The sequence below is a fragment of the Eupeodes corollae genome, chromosome 1 (assembly GCF_945859685.1).
Source record: "Eupeodes corollae chromosome 1, idEupCoro1.1, whole genome shotgun sequence".
NCBI classification, from domain to species: Eukaryota; Metazoa; Arthropoda; class Insecta; order Diptera; family Syrphidae; genus Eupeodes; species Eupeodes corollae.
The window spans coordinates 152905350-152931136 of record NC_079147.1 but is presented as its reverse complement, the minus strand read 5'-3'; the positions used below and the strand labels follow the sequence as shown (position 1 = coordinate 152931136).

Here is a 25787-nt window from a genome sequence, read left to right as displayed (position 1 = left end):
GATGATGTAGTAGTTACAAAAAACGAAACGAAAATCATCATCCCCGGCTTTGACATACAAAAGAGGACCATACCGCACGTGACCCTTATGTGAACTTATGTGACTTTGATCGTTTATAAGTTTTGTAAGAGAGCTCAACAGGCGATCTGGGATTTTTCACTATACCTACGCTACGAGTATACTTTTCCAGATCACAACATCACCACAAACGGGGGTAGTTTTTAAAAATGTTGAAAGCCACTCCCTTTAGATAAAACATGAGACAGTAATAAGAGTCGTTCAGTTCCTTATGTCAATTTCGATCAGTTGTCTCTGTCACTCTAAACTAACTGTCAGTCGGGGTGGAATATAAAAATCCGCTATCAGTCAGCCATAGCTGAACGCTGATTGGTTCGGAAGGCATCCCGATCAATTGGTAGCTAAATTGACTATAAAAAGGCAATCATCATCGTCTGTGAGCTCAATTAATCGTACAGACTTTCTATGGGTATAACCTCGGTGAGTTTTGTTCGTGCGCTTTTCAAAACCGCATATAATAAACAAGCCACTGAATTTTCAACATAGTGAATCTCATATCAAAACTGCATAAATAAATTAAGTTTCACTAATTTGTTTTAATTAAAAAAAATTAAAAAAAAAAGACAACAACAAATATTAACATTAAGAGTTTGAAGCACAAAAATCAACTTTCGTTTTTGTTTTTGTATCCTCAAAAATCGGTATACAACCAATTCGTCTGCGCGTGTTCTGTTTTTGAAAATACGGTTTGGTGGCGAGGTGACTATCTATCTTAATATTATTTGCAACAAGTGACAACGATACGGTTCCGTATATGATTTATATATAAGTGAATCTGTGTGTGTGGTGTGTGTTTGTATTTGTCTGAAGCAGAGTATAATTGGTATTAATTAATTTACAACAATTTAATTTTGGACCATACAGCCAGCGCAACTTTCCGCCATCAGAGAGCAATCTCTCCAAATCGAATCATCAATATTTCACACTAGGTATATTTTAATACTTATACGCGATTTCCAATTAATTGACTTTGATTCCGTTTTCCGTCCTGTTCTGATATTATATCAAACAGATAAATTTACGATATGTTAAAAGTCATTCCTTAAAAAAAAACAACAACAATCAATATTCAATAATAGTCTGAAGTTGTTAAATTGAATTCATTGTGAATAAATTACGAAACAATTAAAAAAGAAGAACCTGTTGACTGTTAACTGTTTTTCGATTAAATTTTGACATTTCTCAAACCTATTGTGAATTAAAATATGAAAATAAGGTGTTTATTAAAGTGGATAATTAAAACTTTGTTTGATTAAGTTTATTTTCAAAAAAGTAAGAAATTCATTTGTTTATTATTTTTTGAAATATATAAACCATCATTGTGAATTTCCTTATTATATTTACTTTAACGGTAATATGCAGTTTTAAAATTTGCTGCTTCAGATTGACATTATTGAAACTTAAAGATGAAAATGGAACCTTATGTAAATCCTTTAAGTTTAATAGTATTTTACTGAAAGTTAGATCGGTTTTAAATTCGTCGGCTGTATAATGCATCGCTATTGTGAATACCTATTTAAAAACATTGTTACTGAGTAGAATTCAAAATCAAACTAATTTCTGACTTCTTTTTAAACATTCAAAAAGCACATAACATTTATCAAGGCAAAACTTCAAGCCTCTAATTCCTTATACTTATACTCGACCTATATCTCGAATTAACCCAAAATGTGGTAAGCCGCTTAAAAGAACAAAGAAAAACAAACCATTCCATCGTAACTTATCCACACTGAGGAATAAAAGTGATACCAAATCAACAGAACTCCGAGAAAATTGAATTTCAAACAAGAATAAAACATGGAACATACTCCTTTCGATGATCAAATTTTTGGGGATTTCTCTGGGCCCCTAAGCCCACTTGGGGCAAAACCCTTACAACCACAATCGGGTCATAGCATTCATGTAATGCTTGGTATGCCATCCGTTGTACAACATTCATCGCCAGGTGTTGTAGAGATGTGCACTCGTTTGCCTGACTGCAATACTCTACTACCAGGTGGCTCTCCAAAAATGGACCCATACAAGTCCATAGATTATGGCCAAAAGATGGACTATGTGCCGGTCAATAAATTGAGTTGCTATTCACCAACGCTCAAATATGAATACATTACAACAAAACTGGATCAGTACTCACCGCCAGGAGGCAATAGTTCAAATGGTGGTCTTATTGTTCGTGACTATGGTAAGTCCATGGAATACCATCATAACAATGGAAAAATGGACTACTCGAGTCCATCGCCACATTCTAAGATGGAGTATGATCATCATATGCAAATGTTCACTTCGTCAGGACCGGGTGGTGGTGGTAGTAACCAAAGTCAAACGATTCAAGTTCAATCTACATCAAGTATGTGCGGCTCACCCCAAGGAGGTGGTCCATCGACTCCAACAATGTCCAGCATGGATGCAACGAATCCTGGTGCGACAATCGTTTCTAACATGAATGGAGTCATGGGTAATAAAACGAAGAATGAAGATAGTGGATCAACGACGACAACGACGCCGACGACAGCGTCAGAAACGGGCGGCGTTGGTGTTGGCGTTGGAGTTGGAGTTGGCGGCGGCCATTCATCATCAGTGAACGATAACGGTTCTGGTAATGGTGCTGGTGGAAATGCACCAGGAGGAGGTGGTGGTGTAGGATCTAGTGGAACTGGCGGCAACAGTGGTGGTACACAAGGAGGACCTAACAAAAAGGCTGACAAGAAGAAAGGCGATCCGAACGGAATTAAAAAGAAGAAAACAAGGTAAGTGAGCTTGAGCTTTTCTTCTTTTTTAAACCATAGATAGATATATTTTTAAAAGCGAAGTTTTGCACTGAAAGCAGGCAGGATGAGCGGCAAAGGCCTCTCTTTATCCTTTTGTCAGGATAGTCAGTTGGTTTATGTGTGTGATGTGAGATGTGACTGGTGTGCCTCTGCCAGTATCTGTATGAAATACGAATATACCTAACCTAACCGAGGAGCTGAGTTCTGAGTCCTTTCGTTTCGAAAAGAGATTAACTAGTGGAAAGCGGTTGTGAATGGGGAAAGTTGAAAAGGCAAACGGTGTCTTTTGTGGGAAGGTTTATGATATATTTCCTGCAAGGATAGCAAGAATTAAAAAGAGTTAAGCAACGGAATGAAAACGAACGAACGTAAAAAAAAAGAAATATATAAAAGGACACATAGTGTGTTGAATTTTTTTAAGTGGTTTATGGTCGTGGATGGAGAACATTGTTGCAGGATTTTTGTTTCCTTTTTTTGTCTGTTTCTGTCTTTATAAGTATTCCTTGTGATAACTATAACAACTGGGGATACCTAACCTAGTAGTGTATGTATTTGCTTATGAGAATCAAAAGGACAACCATTTATCATTGTTCTGGTGAGACATGCTAACATACAAAAAAATTAAAACTGTCGAAGAGCACATATACCAAATGTCCTCTACAGAAAAACCTAAGGATAGTAGAAGTCTCTTCGTTATGTTTCTGGAAATATCTATAGTCTTCTTCAACAATACCTAATGTTGCGATTTATGTTTCAATTTATTTACTGTTTTTTTTTTTTTCTTTGAAAAATCTGACAATCTAGAAATATTTCAGAAGCTATGAATTGGTTTAGAGATTAATCTTTTACGTGAATATCGGATTGGATTGTTTATAATTTATGGAATCATTTTTGGTTTATGTTTTTGAAAATTCTACCACAAAATGATTTAGGAAGATTAAAGTGTTTTCTTTTTTCAAAATTTTTGTTTGTTTGGTTTAGATTTTCGTCAAAAATTTAATTACACGATCGTGAAATAAAATGCACGAAGACAGCACTCTAACATTAGTTATGTGACCATGCCGTTATTGTCAAATCATAATGTATGCAGATGCATTCCTCTAACGAAAGAAAGCTTTCATTAAAATGGAGTTTTCGGATTTTCTGAAAGACCGAACACAACACTTCAAAGTATATTTTATTTTCATTCTGATCAAAGTTGCAAATCAAACAAACAGAATTAAAATGAGATCTATACGGCCTATAACTCAATTCAAGTTTTTCAATTCTGGCTTTAAAATTCAAGTTCATTTCTGAAACTAAAAACTCATCTCTGCTTTCACCTAGGTTAAGACTTACGAGTAATTGTTGATATACACTCTTTCCGTACAAATCTGATATAATCCTTAGTCTATGCGAGCTATGCAGTCGTATAAAGAAATTTTTAATCCTTCAATATTATTGGTTCGCAATGTGATCGGAAACTCCTTCAAAACACCTAAGGTATATCAGTTTTTGAATGGGCTATAACCACTTTTAAAACTTATCTAAGGAATTCGTTTTTGAAGGCCCTACCTTGATTTCCATTTGCCTTTAAGTTTTTTTTAGAAAAACCTAAGGTTAGCAAGATTCCGTTTGGATGGAATAATTAGGAGCGTTCTTAGGTAGCCTGAAAATTCGTTTAAAAACATATATCTTTGGACATTTCCTAGTTCTTCTAAATGCTCAAAACCGTATAAGTCATTACCATAGCAAAGGTAGTTAGTTTTTCACTGTAGCGTTGAAGACTTTTAATTTAACTTTCGTTTTTTTCTTTTACATGTGCATAAATATTTAAGTTATATGCATATCCATTACTTCTATAATATCCTCGCCAAGAGTCCAGTAGTATGATCTGAAAACTATAATAAACTTCAAAGTATTTATTTTGAGATTCAAATCATCACAGTACCTACTTTTGTAGTTCAATGATTTGAAGCTACAGAGTAAACGGGTTATCTGACATGATAACGAGATCGTCTACATAAAGAAGTACCTTCATATCAACATCACCTATTGTAATTGCTTCTAGGATGTGATTTTCAAAATCATTAAAAAATTAGGAAAATAACAAAGGACTTAAAACACAGCCTTGAGGAATGCCTGTTTGACATTTGAACTCTCTCGACAAAAACAATAATGTTCTCAAGCATCTTCTTTTCTCATAGAATTGTATGAACTCGTTTGATAAACCTATTACTGAAAGCTTTTAGATCAATGATTGCCTATTGACTGTGTCGAATGCAGCTTTAAGGGCTAAAAAAAAGGATATAGACATTTCTTTGTATCAATAAATCTCTTGGCCTTAGTATTTAACGCAAAGATTTAACCGATAGTTGAATGGAAGCCTGCTTGCTAGAAACTGATCTAGTGTATTGTTTAACCCTATTCAGTAGCCTTTACATAAAGTAATTGTTAGAAAAATTTTCTCAGCTAATTTAAATCACCTTTCTCAAAAACAGCTGACTTTTTTGAGCATATAAAGTTTCATTGAACTGTCTCCTCACTATATGTATTCTGTTGGAGAAACTTTAGATGTATTCAAAAACTCCGAAATGGCATGTTTTTAGAACTTACTTAACTAAGATACCATCAGGACCAGACCAGGTTTATTATTCTCCATTTATATCAAAGATTATTTTGATTCAATCATTGCAAATGGAGAATCTTATTCTGGAATGACCACATTTGGGATGGCAAAACTAATCATTTTTGAAAACAGATTAGGCAATAAAAGTTGTTCATAATAAGTCGTGAGAACACTTACCTCAATTGAAAATTTATTATTGCTATTCTGGCTTTTCAAAAACCGACAGAGTTCCAAATAGATTTTGAATCTTTATGTATACTCAAAACTGTTATTCAATTTCGTTTCAATTCAATTTATAAACTCATTAGAAATAGTTATAATTCAAGCAGAATACATAAGGTTTTAAGCGAACTCCACTAACTTTTACCCCCATTTTAAACTGACTTTTTAACTTACTTTTATTTTTCGTCTGTTTGCAATATTTCAAAATTTAAAAACTGTATCGAATCTACAAAAATATGAATATTCTTTCTCGAGTTCAGGACGCCCGGAATTCGCCATCTATATCGAAAATATGTTCCGAAATGTTTGAAAATCCTGAATCGTAAGTGCCAGTAAAAGTCCCTTCTTCCTTTTTTAATGTCTTATCAAAGTCAGTAATTCAATCCTTTACATAAAGGTTTCTATTTTGACAGAGCTCGTGTCGGCCATATTGTTACTGTTGCTTTCTGTCATAATATTTTCATGTAATCAGTCGCTAAAAAGACAGTTACAGCGTCAAGCAACACGTACAATTGATAAAACTTTATTATCAAAATTGTTGATTTTTGTTACCTTTTTTTTGCGACCTTTTAATGGGGTGCAAGGTTGTCCCTTAAACTGGATTATTCAACGTTTGGTGGCCCCTTTTGAGCCCGTCGCGTCGGCTCAGTGAACAGTAAACCAACACCCGTAAACGTCAAAGAAACGCAAGATCTGCCAAAACTATTGCCGCTGGTTGTGAAGGTTTGTAGAAGATTCCACGTTACTCACAAGAACTTGGCCTGTTACAGACCAAAACATGGCCAATTTTGCGTTGTGGTTTGGACTTGCACTCAAAAAAACCCAGGAGGTGAAAACTAACGACCATATGCAGCAGTTTTCTAATTAGATTTTGGGGCAGTTGTAAGTTTATACCAATTTTGGTCTAAAAGTCATCTTCAACGATGAGTGGGTACCGGAAATCAGTCCGTGGTTCTTGTAAAATGAAGCTGACTGAAAATTTAACAAGCTTTTTTGAAAATTAGCTCTTACTTGAACTGTAAAGTAAGTTCACAAATTAAAAAGAATTTAAACTTAAGCGACACAATGCGGATTAAAAAAAATGCGTGTTGAGTGTGCGGAACTATCGTGTGGAATGGTTTTATTTCATTTCATTTTCTTTTCCTTTTTCTTCTTAATCTTAAATTTAAAAAAAAATATGGCCGGATGGGCGGGAAGTTTGAAATTTATACCAATACAGTTCACAACTAATACAATTCAGTTCACAATAGTGCAGTTTTTTAACTGATATAATTACGTATTTGAATTTAAAGTTAAATTCAATATTTAAGATTTTAATTTTGGTAAAATTCATTTTAAGGGTCCTAGTCACCAACTTCTCTTGGACTGAGTTGGATGAAATAGACACCGAAAGCTTATAGTTTCGAAAGGATGGCGTTACTTGCCTCTTAGCTCAAGATACAATCGATATTCTACGCAACGTGAAGTGGCTATCAAGATCGTGTGATTTGACCCATTTAGACTTTTTCTAGTGGTGAGAGCAGGCTTATACCAGTAATCCAGACCTCGCTCTCAAAGGAAGCCTAATCGCTGCTATCGGTAAAAATAAGCCTGATTTATGAGCCAAAGCCATAGAAATCTGGACGAATTTACTCAATCCAGCTTAGCCGCAGTCGCCATTTAAACGATGTTTTATTTAACACATAATGGCATTGATATAGGGCTCTCAAATAAAGACAAAATCTTTTTTATTACAGCTTATTTTGTTCAATTGACCCACCTTTAATAGAAACCCTTTTAGATGAAAAGGATTTCAGTCACAGTTTCACGCTAAAAAATGATTAGCACCCTAAAATTCTATGAAAATTTGATTTAAAACATCAAAATTCAATTACGTAAATTAAAAATCCTTCAAGTGTGATATAAAAAAAAACTGTTCAAAATTTATATAAAACATTTTCCATCACGCAAAACGTAACAATGAGTTAATTCAAATTGAACTAAAACCTGATGAAATTTCATTTACAATTTATTCTAAAATCCACACAAAACGAAATCTATAAACGAACACAATTTTTGTAAACACGTACATTTATAGTAACTTTTGTATTTTATAAGTTTTCTATATATATTATATAAATCCCTATTAAACCATGTGGAAACCACATAATAGGTTTAAATGTGTTACCCAATTCACTATATGTGCCGTGTCCTGTCGAAAATTTAATTAAAAAGACTTTTCACAACTATAAAAGCAGACCCAAGCATTACAACAACAACAAAAAAGATCCGATGGTACAAAGGTAATATGTAAATATTTGCAACCAATGCTAAAAACACCAAAAAAACCAATAGGTAGAAATAAAAAAAAAATGTATATATGCATCTATCAGCAATAAACATTAATCCAACCAGCAACAAAATACAAAAAAAAAGGATAAATTGTTGGTCTTTTTGTCAAATGGCATTTCATTTTATTTTCTACTTTTTTATTGATGATTTATTTACACAGAAAAATTGTATTTTGTATTTATGTATATCGATTATTTTATACTCGAGTAGAAATTCAACTTCAACGTTTTCGAAGGATTTAGCCCTATGTAGGTACAGTTACAAGAACAAAACCTTAATTTTCGGAGCAAGATCTTCTTTTGGTGCCTATAAATTAAATTAAATAAGTTTTTAAAACGTAATATCACACAATTCCCTTAATTTTTTATGCTGAGGACTTATTTGAGTCGTTATAGCCCGATGACAGTTTAATAATATCTTAGGTTCTTAAGGGTTTTTCAATTAGGACACTTAGATGTTAAAATGGAATAAAATGAAAAAATAGGCTGGGATACGACCCACACTAGTAACTTTCCTACCCGCCTGTCAATTTGTCTTGCTTAAAAGTTTGTAGGTTTTCGTGTTGGGGGTAAAAAAGGTGTCAGTTGAATTATTCTTAAAAAATTTAAAATTACCAACAATGTTTTTCATATAAAGAAATAGGTTAGTTGGAAAAAATCTAGTTTTGTTAACTAGATTTTTGGTCGAAAGCAAATTTTTATCAAGTTTTAGTATTAGGTTTTTATTTTTTGTAAAAAAAACTGTTAATTACATTTTTCTCAAATTAACTGAATGTAGACAACAATATTTTTTAAAAGATAAAAGTAGTTTAAAAAGCCAATATCTCAAAGTTTTGAAAAGATATTTGAGTCGAAAATCAATTTTTACCAACTTTGGGTAATTTTTTAGTTTTAGTTTTTTGTAAAAAAAAGTGTCAATTAAATTTTTCTCAAAATTTTACTGAATGATGACAACAATATTTTTTTAAAGATAAAATAAGTTGGAAGCCATAATCTCAAGTTTTTGAAAAGCTATTTGAGTCGAAAGTTAATTTTTACCAACTTTGAGTAGGTAATGTTTTTTTTATGTTTTTATTTTTTATGGAAAAAAACTGTTGATTTTTCTCAAAATTTTACCACATGTCAAAAACGTTTTTTTCGTTGGACAAAATTGTTTTGGTGATGAAATAATTTTTTATTCGTAAAATTTTCGAGGTGCCAATTTTTTTTCAGTTAATTTGATATTTTTACAAAAATATAATGGTTTGGTATCACGTTAGAGTTTATAATATAAAATTTAATTCAAGTCTCTAGCGTCATTGGTTCGTGAGATAGTTAGGATTAACCAACACTTTCAGCTTTTTCTTAAACTACTATATTAAAAAAAACAACCCACGCAATTTTCTTGAGATCCCTTTCTCCATCTTTCTTCATTATCATCTGTATAACAAAATTTATTTGAAATCGATATCTCTTCTGGTTCTTGAGCTATGGATGACAAAAAAAGTAGCGAACGTACGGGCTTATGGACGTACAAACGTACGTACACACGCACGCACAGACATCTTTCTAAAAATCTTTAATGGCTGAATCACAAACACGCTTCAGCTTCGCCTTCGTCTGCGTTACGGTGGCCTTGCTTCGAGGTTGCTTTGAATGATATTTCTATTATTTCATCCCTCCAAATATCAAATATTTTGTTTGTTGACATTTTTTTACAGCTGTTGATCTGTCAGACAAAGCAAATGTTCAGAAAAATTTGAACTAGAGCTTCCGTTTGGAGTGACATTACGTAACATTACGTTATTTCCTTGCGATTGTCAAATGAAATGTGAGGTCGAAGCTTCATTGTGATAGCATGCATTGAATTCCTATTACTGAACTCGCAAACGTCAGGCGAAGCCGAAGCTAAAGCGTGTTTGTGTTTCAGCCATTATTTCGACTCTAGGCACCTTGAAACTTCGAGAAATGTCAAAATTTGTATTTGATAAATCGGACCCATTACAATTAACAAGAAACTCCCATAGGAGTGTGGCACGTAGCAATATCCTACCGAAAACACATGGCGTCTAGTTCCATATGGATCAATTCGTGTTATAAGAAATTAGTTATCATGGTTATGTAGCGCTCGGTATTGACGGTGACCGCCTCACTAACGTCGTTTTCAACTGCGAAAGACTACCTCGGGTTCTGCTGTACACTTTCATGGTGGCGATGTTCTCGGCCGATCTTGCATTCCTTGAATTTACGGGTATTGGCTGATTGTTTACTGAACCGGCCGTCTCACCACCAAACGTTGAAGATTCGACTGTGAAGGGCCACCACGTCTAGCGTAAAATGGTCGCAATGTGCACAACTTTTGCGTTAACGAACACTTATTTTGATAGTAAAGTTTTATCATTTGAACGTGCATAAGCAACTGAATAATATAACCAAAAGATTTGACAGTTGACACCAAAACAAAATGGCTACACGAGGTACCAAAATCTACCCGCCCCAATTGAAAAACCCATTAGAAGAATCCCTAATTACGTATAGAGAAACCGAAGCGAGTGTTTGAATGTTGGACCGATATCTTGAGGCATCTTGCGGGTTACACTGGCAGGCGAAATTAATTTCAAATGTAATGCAAAAGTAACAAATTTCAAAAAAAATATCTTGAGTTGTATGTTTTTGTGTTTAAAAATAGCTCAGTTCACTAACTTTCTGCACTAAAATTGGTTAAAAGAGATATTTTAAAGAATGGGGGTAAAATTCTCTCACAAAAGACAAAACTTCAAAAAAGTAAGCGAACGGGAAACCACAACTATTTCATTGTCAAAAAAAAATATAAGTTTTGAAACATCATCGTTTATATTCGTTTTTAGAATTTGTTTTTTTTTTTTTTGTAGATCGATAAATTAAAACATCATGAAAATCAAGAAAAAACTTGATTAAATTGAAGCTTGAAAATTGCAATCTTGTTGCTGTTTTTTTGGGAAAAGATTTTTTAATTTTATAAGTGACTGCAAAAGCGAGTAATTTATTCAATTTATTTGAAGTTCTATTATATTTGACACTTTTCACAAATCAGCCCAAAGAAATTTCTGGGCTGAAATTCGTAGGTTGGGAGAATATTTTACTCTCTCGTAAGCGCTAACTTTTACAAAAAACTACGAAATTTTTGAGTACGCGAAAAGGATTTAGTTAGGTTTCGGAATTTTTCGTAAAATTAGACTGTTTTAGGAAAGTGCGAACGGACCTAATTTGTATCAGCATCTACACTCATATTATAAATGGGAAAGTCAGCTTGTTTATTTGCTTGTTTGTTTGTTTGTCCGTCCTTCACGACGTAACGAATCCATATTTTGACATATTTTTTTTGTGTGGTGGTGGTAACGAGGCTGGTTAGTGTTTTAAGATACTTTTTTCCAAGGTAAAATGTTTCATTCGCAGCTAATTCGAGAAGCATCGAAACTTGAAATTACTTGTTAATTCCAGGAGACTGTGAACCCTATAATGAATATTTAATGAATTTTTACCCAAATTTATCTGGGGCCAAAGTTTAAGCCATCTCTGACAACATTAGGTACTTGCACACAGGAATGGTTGAGAGTTGTAAGTCACAGGCCCTGGTTCTTCATGAACTTTTGCGCCACCTTATATAAATTTATTTAAAGTTAAAGCCGGTAATTGTACCAACCAACAGATAAATAAAATTATGGTCAATAATTTATATTCAGAGTTACTCAATACTAAGTAACGTTAGTTTAAAGCTTGACAAAGACAATTTTGCACCTATTGGAGAGAGCAAGGTGGGCATCTTCAACAAGACATTTTGGATTTTTAACAGCGGTATCAGGGTCAATCCAGTAAGAGAATGATGAGATAATATACATATACCTGGAGTCTTACTGATTCCAAATTCCTAAAATATTAACTTGTAAATACTAGATCGCATTTACTTTTAAATAAATAAATTAGGAGACACAATAGTCCGTTGAGAACTAGGGCATAGCAACTCACAACCCCCCCCCCCCCCCAGTTCCTGTCTACAATCTTAAGCCGAATCCGAACTTCATGACAGGAAGGACTCTTCAAGGATTTGTAGAGTCTGCGCAAGAGACAGTGCCATAGAAAAACAGGCACGGGCAGGGATTAGACCCAAGACCTAACCTTGGCCGTTACAAAAATCAGATTCAGAACCCAGTACCATACAAATTGTTGAAAATACATTGATACAAATTCAGAAATGTAACATTTGGAATTAAATTTTGTATGAAAGTATAAATTGGGTTTGTTGACATTTGTGAAATCATAAACTGTCAAATTTAATTGGAGCATAGAGTGATCTTGATGACGTTACTTATCTGAAAGCTAATAATTTGTCATTGAAAAAATCTTGGAGGAGTAAAACTTCCTAATTAAATTTGCCATTAAACAAATTAAAATTTAGACTTTTCCAATATGGTTTCATGTTCAATAGGCTGATGGTTTCTGGATAGTTTGTACTTCTGAAGGTCTAATAATATTTTTACACTTGACAAATTGTTAAATTTCAGTACAAAATTGTGGAACACTTTCGAATCACAGTTCTTCGTGAAGCACCTTCTCAAAACTAGTGGATAAATTTGAGTTATCGGGAATAGACATCATAGGGATTTTTTAAAAGCAACTGAAGAGGTCTATGGACTTTTATAATTCAGTTTCGTATCTTTGCAGATTGGATCCTTGAAATGCCTCAAAACCGTCCGGAATCTCCTAAAGAAAGATCATCTGCACTGATTTAATACGTTCAGACCTTTTTCTTTGAAGCTACGTACAAAATATCCAGATGCTCCACAATTAGTTCAAGGCCTAAACGATTGAGCAAATTCAGATCCTAATGTTGTGATTTTTCTTTCAAAAATACTTTTATTAGAAAATCTCGTATAAGTAGAAGAACCACCAATGAACAAAAGTCTAAACCGGCAAATATAACCAACATTTTCCATAACTTCCCTAAGTACTTGCCTAATTATATGCATAAAATATTTATAAAGGTCCATATTCTACTTAAGTGGGTTGGGATTACGAGCAATCTTCCTTTTCTTAAATAAAAGTGAATGCTCTGAAGGAAACTACAGACAAAAAAGCATCAATGTGCAACTCTTATATTCGGTAGTTTTTATCTGCCTATACCCATGAGATTGATATCAAATGAAAGCTGATGTTTCGCTTAATACACTTTATTAATATTTTAAAAATCGGTTTGAAAGATTTTGAGATATTTGAAAATAAATATTTCAGTTCAGTCCCACGAAAAACCTACTCCAAAAATTCTTAAGTGTGCTACTTATTACTATTAGGGCTATCTAAATTCATTAGCTAGTACCCGTGGCATGATGGTTAGTGCATTGGACTATCATGCCAGAAGTCTTGGGTTCGATCCCATCCTATGCCATCTAAAGTCTTTTCACGGGTACTGCCTCTTTCGAGGAATTGACAAATTCTCCAAGAGTAACTCTTGTCATGAAAAAGTGATTTCTCAAATTAGCCGTTCGGATTTGGCATATAAACTGTAGGTCCCATTCCTGACAACATTACTCGCGTACTGGAATGGTTGAGAGTTGTAAGTCACTAGGCCCTAGTTCTCAACGGACTGTTGGGCCACCCAATATATTTATTATTTTAATCAATTCAAATTGATATTAACGTAACACTAGCTCGTCTAGAAGTTCCGTCACCTGAAGTTCTGAGGACGGGTGGAGTGGGCTCAATACATGAACCAACAAGAACTACAGCTCGCTTGGCTGCAGCTATCCTCTTAGTTCACTTCAACTAAGCTAATTGTGTAGAAAACATATCATAGAATCAACAACAAACAAAAATGTTACAATAAAAATTCATTTTATTAAAATCCTTTTCTTCTTCTTTGACAACAAACTCAATTCAAAATACTGAGCTTATGACTATTGATTCTATTGGCCAAAGGTGCCTACAGAATAGCCATATATTGTGGCCGTCCGAGCAATTTATAGGCGGGGTTGAAAAGATTCTGACCGATTTCGTTTAGGTCCTTATGGCCGAAGCAGAAAAAGTTAATTCCTAGTTTCAAATTCGTACTGCAATTTCTCCATGACTATCTCCTTTGGCCTCTTCCTTTGAGGACTCGCCTGGTTTGTCCAATGCACTAAGGATCTTCTTGATGTTGGCATCGCTTCCCATCAAGGGGCGATAACCCACTGTTGTGGTTTTATTCACTGAAACAACAATTCCCACAATGTAGAATGTTTTAGCGCAAATGTTTCTAGCTCGCTGCGACTTAGCCTCCACCAGAAATTTTCTTTCATACTTATTCTCCTCCCGTTGCATGATGGCTAGTGCGTTGGACTGTCATGCAAGAGGTCTTGGGTTAGATGCCAAGTTTTTATTCACGGGTACTGCCTCTTACGAGGAATTGAGAAATTCTCCAAGAGTTACCGGAAAGTCTTTCTCCAGGTAGTAAGCCAAAGCGTCAAAAATATTTACGGCGACGAGTTGGAAGACGCATCCCTTGGAAACGTCATTACGAACTATGAGCAAGTCTTCCTCGTCCTTGGGATCGTCACACCAGTAGCCATAGTGTATTCCGCTTTCTCGCTTAACAAAGAGCGTTTAAAATTATTAATTTCTTGAAAACCGGGTTTTGGACTTGGTGTGAAAAGCCTATAAGGCTTGTTTAAGGCTTTCTAAATTCATTTAGTAGTTTTTTTTAATAAAGTTTATGACGGTATTGCAAATTTATAATCCCTTTTTCGAAAAATCTTACAACTTGTAAGATTTTACATGTCCTACAAAATTCTGAAAAAGAAACGCTTAATTTGCACCAAAACGGTTTCCTCGATAGGGACGTGGATTCCAGCGCAGATATGGTTACAAATTTAATTCTTTGTGGAATGAGAAATTTTATACCGAACAGGGTAAAATCTATCAAACCCAAAGAGAAGTCATGGTTTGATTCGAGCTGTAAAGAGGTTATTAGGTTCAGAGATGTAAGTTTCCGTTATTACAAAGCCAACCCGACTGAGGAAAACCGGAATAAGTTCAAACAAGCTAGAAAGACATGTAATGGTCGATATTCGTCGAACCAAATTTTTACATGATCAGAAATTAAGGCAAAATATACAACAATGTCCCAAAGGTAGTAAAAATGTCTGGTCATTTGTAAAAAACGTACGAAACACCACGTCATCCTCGGTTCCAGCTCGTCCACAATGACACATGTAAGCTCGGTTGATAAAGCCAATTTGCTTGCAGCAAAGTTTGCTGTTAATTCGACGCTACCGGAAAGTGTCATTGCTTGCAGCAAAGTTAGCTGTTAATTCGACGCTACCGGAAAGTGTCATGAGTTGTAAGACCTTGACATACACAAATCCGCTGGCGCGGATAGTATCTCTCCAATTGTTCTGAAGAGGTGTTCTTCATCGCTGGCAAAACTACTGCGTAAGTTTTTATGTTTCCTTCTCTACAGGTCTCTTTCCTAGCGGATGGAAAATATCATTTGTGTCTAGCCTGTCCCTAAAAAAGGCGAATCCCCCTCTCCCTCTAACTATCGTCCAATAGCACTCACGTCCCTTCTTTCCAAGGTCATGGAAACGCTGATTAATTATCAGCTCAAGAAATATCTCGAAGAACGGAAGCTTCTTAATTACCGACAGTATGGTTTTTGTAGCAATAGGTCCACTCTTGATCTCATGGTTCATCTCACCGAACAGTGGAACAAATCTTTACATCGTTTTGGAGAAAGTAAGATTATTGCACTTGATATTTCAAAAGCATTTGATAGAGTTTGGCACCAAGCTCTCTAATCGAAAATGCGTGCTTTTGGTATTGATGAATCTCTTCTTCGTTGGATTAGAAATTACCTTTCTAACCGTTCAATACAAGTTGTATTGGATGGTTTCAAGTCTGAAATTCATAAAATAAATGCTGGTGTTCCCCAGGGCTTCGTTTTCTCTCCGACACTCTTTTACTTCTAATCCATTAACCTGTTTCGCCGACGACAGTACCCTCAGCTTCTTATACTCGTTTATAGATTCACATCCTTGTCCTTCGGATGTGGAACTTCAACGGGAGCGTATGATAAGCTCATTAAATTCTGATCTTGAACAGCATTGTACAATGGGAAATCAAAAAGTAATCAAATGTCAGTCATGGAACGATCATATATTTGATATTGCCAAAAATGCTGCCAGGTGCTTAGGATTTCTATGACGGTGCAAGAAATTTGTCACCCTTTCTAATCTGGCTGTATTTACAAAACCTTCATCCGTCCAAAGATTGAATATAATTCGCATATCGGGGCAGTTGCCCTTAAAACAAGTTTAAATCTCTTGGATAGAACACAGAAAAGGGCTGTAAAAATGAAAGGCGAAAGAACTATAATCAAAACATTTACATCCCTAGAACACCGCCGCAATGTTTCATGCCTTTCGTTGTTTTATCGATATTTTTACAAACAATGTTCCGTTGAGCTTAAACGATTCAGCCTTAATACTCGCACTTCCAGGAATGCTCATCAGTTTATCCTTGAGCTCAATTTCGGGCATACTGTCAAGTATCTTAAATCACACATCGAGAATGTGGAATGCTTTAGCCAACTCTGTTTTTCCCTCCCATTTTGATGTTCAGAACTTTAAGACCAATGTGCACCGGTATTTCCTTTTAAATCCTTCCCTATTTTCCTAATGCTCGCACTGTGTTTAAATATAAACATATAAAGGGTACTAATTACCCCTTGAGTGCCTGCAAATTATAAAAAAAAAAAACAGAAAAAAGTAAAATCTTCAAATATCTTGACAAAAATTTCAAAATAAAGTTTAAAAGAGCTATTTTTAAAATTTGAGCTGATAATTTACATTGAACTTCGGATTCATGTATTTTTCTAAACAATGAAACAATTACATTCAAAGTGTGTCCAAAACTTTATGTAAAGTCAAGTAAAGACTTAAAATTTCCAGAAACTTCAACTAAACAACAGCCCGTTGCTACTGAGGCTGTAGTGACTTACAACTCTCAATCATTCCTGTTTGCAAGTAATTCCAAGAATGCGGGGGACCTACAGTTTGTATGCGTCTTGGAGGATTTGTCAATCTCTTGCAAGAGGCAGTTCCCGTGAAACCCAAGACCTCTACATGACTAAATATCACGTTACGGACTCCATGTCAAATTTAAAAAAAAGTATAAAATCATCAATACAAAGAAAAGTTTATAAACTCCAGCGGGCATGTTTTTGGCTGAGTTTTGGAAAAAAGTACAAAAGCAAAAATTGTCCGAAAACTTATTTATGTAATTTTTCATTCCGATTTTTTTGTTTCACTTAAGTCATTGAGTGTTGTTTACGAACTTAAATCACAAAAAACATTTTAAATTTTTTGTTTGTTCAATGGTTAACAAGCCAATTGTACAACTCATGTCCTGGTTTATTCCTATATACTACGAGTATACTGATGATGAACATGACATTTTGCTGTTGCATTTTTCATTCTTTTGACTCCCTTTTGTAGCCATTACATGTCCTTATAGGTGTACAGAGATACAGACCAAGTGCAATTTGGCAATTAATTCACATTTGTTATGGTTTAATTAATTGAGTGGAAATTACCAACTGTAATAATAATCATATAGCAAAGAAGTGATTTTTTTGTTTATGTTTGTTGCATTGTAGATATTACATTGTCCTTGTTGTTTATTGTTTTCAAACGAATATAATCCTTGTCCAACAGCATACAAAAAAATTGTTAAAAACTTTAACACACTGCATGATTTTTTTTACTGCAACTTTTGTTCCATGTTATGTTGATAAATGACCCTATAGTTGGATTTTGTTGTTAATAAATTAATCGGAACTTGAATTTATGCAATTTTGTTTATAGTTTTTGATTTTCAGTTGAATATGTATAAAAGGTAACTTTATTCAGGGAAGTGTTTTGTGTCCTTTTTTTCATTTCATTTTGGTTTGGTTTGTTTTGGTTTTATTACTGTTCGAATATTTTCAATTCTTTGGATAAATTATTTCAGTAGGGCTTAAATTTGAAAATATTTTTCGAGATAAATGTGGTCTCACTTAATTTTCATATTAATATGATCAATAATATGAATGATATTAAAAAAAAAGGATTTAAAATATATTTCTTTTCATTTGAATACGATAATACCTATATTGAAAAGTAAGCAAGGTACATGTCCTTATTTCAACCGTATTTAAAAATATATTTCTACTTATTTGGATTTTTCCCTTTGGTCAATGTTACATAGAATGTTTCAAACAAAGCTTTTTTTCGTTTACATAATAATTTTACAATTTTAAAATAAAACTATTGCTACAGTTTTGCATATCGAATATTTGAAAATATTTTCATAAAAAATCACTTAACAAAGCCATTTAGTTGAAATGCCTTCACTAAGCGTTTTTTTTTAATGTTGACAGTACTTATAGTTGATAGCTGTTGTAAAATAATAAATGTTCGTTGGTGCTGATGACTTTTTCGCCAACTTGTATGATCATATGGTGGCATCCTAAGTGATGTCATGATTAAAAGATATAATTTCTAGAATAACTTAAGGCTGAAAAACCAACTTTAACAACTTCAATATTGAAACATAGGGCATGTGTGGGGTCCAGATTTTTTTTCATGCCGTAACAAATTGAGCTGGACGTTATATAGAAAAAAAACTATGGAGCCCTTACCTTCAACTCTATTAAATTAAAAATAGTCTAAATATTGACTAGGTGACACACTAAAAGAACTTGCTAGGAAAAAAACTGTGAGACTTTATTAATTCATTGGACATGTTTGTATTAAAGAAATTGAAACTCCTTAAAAACAGGAAAATGCCAGAATATAACTGATAGGAGCCTAATCTTATTCTGCAAAAGGATACAAATCTGGAAATAGTGTTGAAAATTAGGCAGCAAAAACTATTACGTGTTAAATTTATCAAAAATGTCATTTGTCAAATTTAATTTTAAGAATAGGAATAGGAAGGCACTAAGGAAATCCAAGCGATCCTCTTGGCGATCCTTCTGTGGCATGATAGAAGAAACTTCTGAAGCCTCTAGGTTACGGAAAATTCTTTCAACTAATCCAGCTATGCCAAGCTGCTTGAAAAATACAGACGGCTCCTGGACAAATTCAAGTAATGAATCGCTGAACTTACTATTGGACACTCACTTTCCTGGTAGTTCTCTTACCGAAACTTGCAACAGTTTTCTACGTTCAAGTTCAAATACAACATATCCACAAGGTCTAATCACAAAGGATAAGCTACAATGGGCTCTCAACAGCTTCAAACCATTTAAAGCTGCAGGACCAGATGGTATAATACCAGTCGAATTACAAAAGGCTTCTGATATAATTGCACCAATCCTTGAGGCAATTTTTACCAGCTGTCTTTACCTGGTCCATGTTCCCTCGGCATGGAGAGAAGTTAAAATTGTTTTTATACTTAAAGCAGGTAAATGCTCCCAAGTCAATCCTAAAGATTTACGACCTATAAGTCTATCATCATTCCTTCTTAAGACCCTGGAAAGATTGATTGATATCCATTTAAGGGCACGTATCGATACAAGACTTCTGTTTTCGTCTCAACATGCCTACTGTAAAGGTAAATCAGTGGAAACAGCGTTACACACTTTAGTACGCACCATCGAATATTCCCTCCATCATAAAGAGTTCACTATGGTTGCTTTCCTTGACATCGAAGGTGCCTTTAACAACGTGGACACATCTGCAACTCTTCTAGCAGACGATTCGTTAGTAGAGGGACACCGCAAGGTGGTGTTCTATCCCCTCTCCTCTGGAACCTAGTGGTGAATGAAATCCTAACTAGTCTGGATGCGGAGGGTTTCAGAGTGATAGCCTATGCGGACGACGTTGCTATAGCAGTTTCAAGAAAGCATCTTAATATCCTAAAAGAACTTTTACAAAATGCCTTGGACAGACTAATACTCTGGGCTGATCGGTGTGGACTGGGTGTTAACCCACACAAAACCGATCTGGTCTTATTTTCGAGGAGATACAAAATTCCATTTGTCAACCCTCCTTACATTAAAGGAATCCAATTAAAATTCTCAGACGAGGCCAAATACCTAGGTCTTGTCTTAGACAAAAAACTAAATTGGAAACGCAACGTACAGGAAAGAGTCAAAAAAGCTACTGTAGCACTATTTTCTTCCAAAAAAGTTATTGGTAATAAATGGGGTTTACAACCCAGAATCACGCATTGGCTATACACATCGGTAATCAGACCGATTTTAACGTACCGTGTAGCAGTATGGTGGACTGCTTTAGAGAAAGGTATAAACAGGGATAAGTTAAATAAAGTCCAACGTTCAGCCTGCCTATGTATAAGCGGATCGCTTCGCACGACCCCGTCTGCAGCACTGGACACCTTGCTCTACCTTTCACCTCTTGACATATTTAGTAAACAAATAGCTGCAAGCTCTGCTATTCGCCTCAATGCTTCGTCGCAGTGGACTAACAACAACATTGGCCACTCCGTAATTCTAAGGTACTTAGAATCAATTCCAAAGCACACATACTTCACCATCCCCCAACTACAATTCGACAGGAATTTCCAGATTTTTATACCTACCAAATCTTTTTGGGAGGATAGGACATTCTTGGAGGATGAGTCAATCCACTTTTACACAGATGGTTAAAAAACCAAAGAAGGGGTTGGTTGTGGTGTGTACTCTGAACGACTGAAATTAAGTCTCTCATTCCGCCTTCCCAATCATTGTAGCGTGTTCCAGGCGGAACTTTTGGTGATTAAGGAAGTCTTGTCTTGGCTCAAAGAAAACGTGATATCAACATCTGATATCCGTATTTTCTCCGACAGCCAGGCCGCTATCAAATCTCTGGACTCTGTCTCTACAAACTCTATAACAGTCCATAACTGTCGAACATCTCTAATGGAGATGGCGCAACAGTTGTTTAATATTCACCTTTGCTGGGTGCCGGGCGATAGAGACATTCCAGGTAACTGTAAGGCAGATGAACTCGCCAGGAACGGTACAGTACAGCCTATCCTACCACGTTTGGCAAGTACTGGCATACCAATCGCTACTTGTAAACTGTTGCTTATGCAAGACGCTGCGAGAAGGGCAGGCACCAGGTGGAACAACATCACCACGTGGCAAGCCACAAAAAACATTTGGCCAACACTGGATATAAAACGTTCAAGGTGCTTGCTCTCTCTAAGCAGATCGCATTTAAGCTCGATAATAGGTGTCATAACCGGACACTGTCTAATAGGAAAGCACGCCACGAGACTAGGCGTATTCTCAAATGACTTTTGCAGAAGCTGTATGGACGAGGAAGAGGAAGAAACGGTTCTCCATCTTCTCTGCACATGCCCTGCTCTAGCTCGAAAACGCAAGAATTACCTAGGAGAATTCTTCTTTAACGATCTAAACGATCTAAATCATATCGGTATAATCAGCCTCTCACGTTTCGTAAGGGACTCTAACTGGTTCCATTGAGCTTAGGAGGAAGCCTCAAGATTCATGTGGTATCACAATGGGCCATTAAACTGGCCTAAGTGTGTCCGATTCCATCTTGGACAGCCACTATAACCTAACTAACCTAACCATAGGATATCAATCGCCTGAGTCTCTAGAAGCGATGAAAAACAGTTTAATATTCACCTTTGTTTTAGTTCCTGGCTATTCACACACTTCAGGAGTAAAATTGATGAACTTGCTTTGCAAAAACTTGTCATTTACTTAGTCTTTGTTGGCTTAATAAATCACACTAGACTTTATGTAGTAAACTTATTCCTAAGCATTTGACACCATAAACAGCCAAAAGGTCACTAACTGACATGTGAATAAAACTATTATGGCCAAAGTTTAATGCTTAATGCTAAGATCAACTCATTTCTCTTGTAAGATTGATCTTTCCCCCGTGTGTGTTAACTCAAGACCATGCTTATAAAGGGTGTTTTTTTAGACGTGTGTGCTTCAATCTAGCAATACTTTTTTTAGAGTTGGTGTTTTTACACCTGTCAATTGATTTATGCTCACTTTGGTTCATCATTTTGAGGGATTATCTGAAGTCGCTTCTCCTCGCAGATAAACCCAAGCCTATTGACGCCTTCAATGAGCATATTGCTGACATACGGCAGGCAAATGCAGCTAAACTACAGCACCCAAAATGCACAGAAGGACGAGAGCTGCTAACGAGCTCTATGAGCAGAAGAGGAGAGAAAAACACCGAAAACTCAGGAGGAAAGAAAAGAGATTATTAAAAGCGTGCGATATAAGGTGTTGAGGGGTTCAAAAGCAGAAATGAAGCTCGAAAGAAAAGAAATTCAAAAGTGCATAAACCTCAAAGCGAAGGCTGCAAATAGAAAAGTGTAAACATCATAGTGGAATCGCAGTCAATGCTGAGGATATAGAAGGACCAACTTTGTTGGAGGTATAACGGTGACGGCGGACTTAATTCCATTGTCGGACAGGATAATCCATTAAATACAGACGATGAAAGCCAACAAACCCGTCTTAAGACTTAGACGAAGTAAAGATTGACACATCTAAGTCGAAGTCTAACAAAGCCGTCGGAGAAAAGAACTTGAATGCCAAACTCTTCAAAGCAGCTGGAGATAATTTGGGTAGAAGCATGCGCCAACTTATCTGTAAGATATGGTCGGAAAAAAGCATGTCCGATGAATGAAACCTAAGTTTTTGTTGCCCGATACTGAAAAAAAGGCGAGCCTCTAAACGGCAAAAAATACAGAGAAATGAGTCTACTTAACATCGCTTACAAAATCTTCTCCGTCGTAATAACGTCCAAAGTGCATCGTCAACAACCTGATAGTTCCTTATAAGTGTGTTCTTAGACCAGGAAAGTCCACAGTCGTTCAAATATTCACATTAAGGCAGATCCTGGAAAAAAACCAAAGAACATCAAATTGTTACCTTCACTTCATCGATCAAGGCCGCATATGACAGCATCAACAGGAACGAACAGAATGAAGTTATGTCTAGTTTTGGCGCCCTTGCCTTACCGTTAAGGAAATTGTAAATATTGAGGCAGAGGCGGCCAAAATGGTGTTAACAGTTAATGACGGCAAAACAAAGTACATGCTGTCATCAATTGAGGACTTTTAACACCGACGTAAAGTCTTGGTTAAAACGATACCATTGACAGACTGAACTTTAAGGTATCTTAGGAGTTGGTCTACTTAGGCTCCACTACGAACACAGAAAACAAAACCAGTAAGTAAGTAACTATTGACTATTGACATCCGGGCTCGAAAATTTCGGCAGGAATTAATTCGAGCCAGCCACAGCTGTGACACCTTACCCGGAATCATTTTGACAAACCCTTATTCTAATATGATAAAGCTAAATTCTTGGACATAACATAAAATTGTACATAAGGGTTTTATTTGTTCTTGAAACCCACACGTCTAAAAAAACACCCTTCAATGTCGACTTAAAAATTCGGAAAATGTTTTTTGGAGCATCTGCATCAAAGATGTTAACACAGCTTCTAATGCTATTAAAAAGACGAAGATTCCACTCAGAAGAGTTCTTCTATAACGATCCCAATCCGTGGTTTACACATATTTTGACAAGTCAAAAGACCATTACTTTCTCTGAAATGCTCTAATTCAATATCGTTCTTAAATAAGATGAAATTAAACTTAACGAAAAACATCGTTCTTAAAATATAGAACACAAAAACTTGAATGACATTCGACTTCAAACTTTACCTTATGCACCTGCAAATTTGTAAAGGTACTACCTATTCGGCTTCTAGCAGAATATTTTCTCACAGGTGCAACCACTGAGTGTGAAAATTACCCGAGTTTAAACTTGAGAAAATCAGTTAAAGTTTTCCCTAAGTAACAATTGTCACCAGCAAAAATACCTACCTAAATAAATTAAAGGATATGAAATGATGAAAGCATCCTTACCTTTATTTTCTACTAAATAAAAGTGTGTGATGAGTTGCCACATATGCACTCAATCTGTTATTATATAACATACTTTATGTTATGATATATGTGACTGTCATCATATATAAGTAAAGTACGAAAGCTGCTGCAAGTGATGTTGATTTGTAGAAAAAAAAAAGAAAAAAGGGAGTCCTTGTTGACGACAACACGACGACGACAACGACGAAAATGGCTCTGACGTGCCATACCCCTTAACAACATATCAGCAAACGTGAACGGAACGACTGCAAGTGCAATGCAATTGTTAATGGAATTAGAAATGATAATGACGTTCGTGAAGATTTATGAGCCAGCAAGGAGAAAATATGTCACTGAACGAGTATTGCAATGTGTAAAGCGTAAGGACCTTAAATAATTATTATCCTTCGCACGTTTCAACACATTCTGGTAACATAAAACAAACAATTTTCGTTATTATATTATTTTAGTAGGTATAGTGCTGCAATCTACGGTTGCAAATATGATTATGTGACTTGGGGCTGAGTTTCAAGCCTGAAACATTTTTGGTAAATACAATTTTGTGAATTCTATTGCTGATAGGTAACATTCCTCAAATAGTCTCATTTGTCTATGCAATTAAAACAAAAATTGGGTGTCTCAACAGTCCATATATAGTCATTTCAGGGATAAGGGGGACCTACACTTGAATGCCAAATCCGTACGGATAATTTGAGGAAACACTTTTCATGATAATCATTACTCTTGGAGGATTTGTCAATTCCTTACAAGAAGCAATACCCATAAAAAGACTTTACTTTCTACAACTGACCAAAAAATGTATAAATAAATAAAAATAAATTGGGTGGCGCAACAGTCCGTTCCTTCGTGCGAGTACTGTTGTCAAGGATGGGACCTACAGTTTAAAGCCGAATCCGAACGGCAAATTTGAGAAAGCACTTTTTCATGACAAGAGTTACTCTTGGAGAATTTGTCAATTCCCGTGAAAAGACTTTAGATGGCATAGGCAGGGATCGAACCCAAGACCTCTGGCATGACAGTCCAAGGCACTAACCATCATGCCACGGGTACTACTACCTTTCTTCGCTTCTCAATTAAATCTAGAAAGCGACGTTTTGACATCATAAACTCGTTAGACCTATTGATTGAGAAAAGTTGTATAATGATATTTTAGCGATGGTAGAGCCATATCGTTCGTCGTGTTCAGAAAGGGATTGTCAGTCCGAAAAGTTCATGAAAGGGTAAGGGACATTTAGAAAGAAAGTGAATCACAGTTTGTCTTTGATGTTTGCCATGTAATACATTAAAGACAAACAGTTCTTGGCTCCATTGCAGTCAGGATTCCGTTCTGGACTTAGTTGTGTTTCAGCTTTGCTAAATGTGTCCGATGACAGGGGATATTACTACCCTTATTATGCAGAGGCATAGTTTGAGCACTATGAATAGGAGAGATGGTTTAAAACGAGATGTCGGTGCACATTGGTTTTGAATTCCTGGATATTGGTATGGTAAGGCACTCCACATTCACGTAGTACGGCTAAAGAACGAATCTCTGTATTTGACAGTACGGCCGAAGTTGGACTCGAGGGTATACTGATGAGCATTCCTAGAAAAGCGAGTCTTACGGTTGAACTGTTTAAGGGGAGGAATGCAACTGGCTATTTCACTAGAACATAAGCCGTTAAAATAACGTTAAAAGAGGGTGAGACAAGAAACCTTACGACGATGTTCAAGCGAAGTAAATGAAGTTATGATGATACTATCACCCATCAATTAAATGCTCTACGTTCAATACTATCCAAGAGGCTTAAGTAAGTTGCAGGAGCACCAACCCAGAGATGGGAGTTATACTCAAGCTTTGGACGTATATAAGTC

The 25787-nt window shown here is 35.5% G+C and overlaps 1 protein-coding gene across 1 annotated transcript in view; it reads left to right on the top strand.

The window, feature by feature from the left end:
• Positions 1–337: 337 nt before the first annotated feature.
• Positions 338–25787, top strand: part of LOC129942400 (homeobox protein Hox-B3a) — a 62640-nt gene continuing 37190 nt past the window's right edge. The window contains exon 1 of the mRNA XM_056051312.1: positions 338–2825. Within this exon, the coding sequence (XP_055907287.1) occupies positions 1876–2825 (950 nt within the window). The 5' untranslated portion in view covers positions 338–1875. The remainder of the gene's footprint in view (positions 2826–25787) is intronic.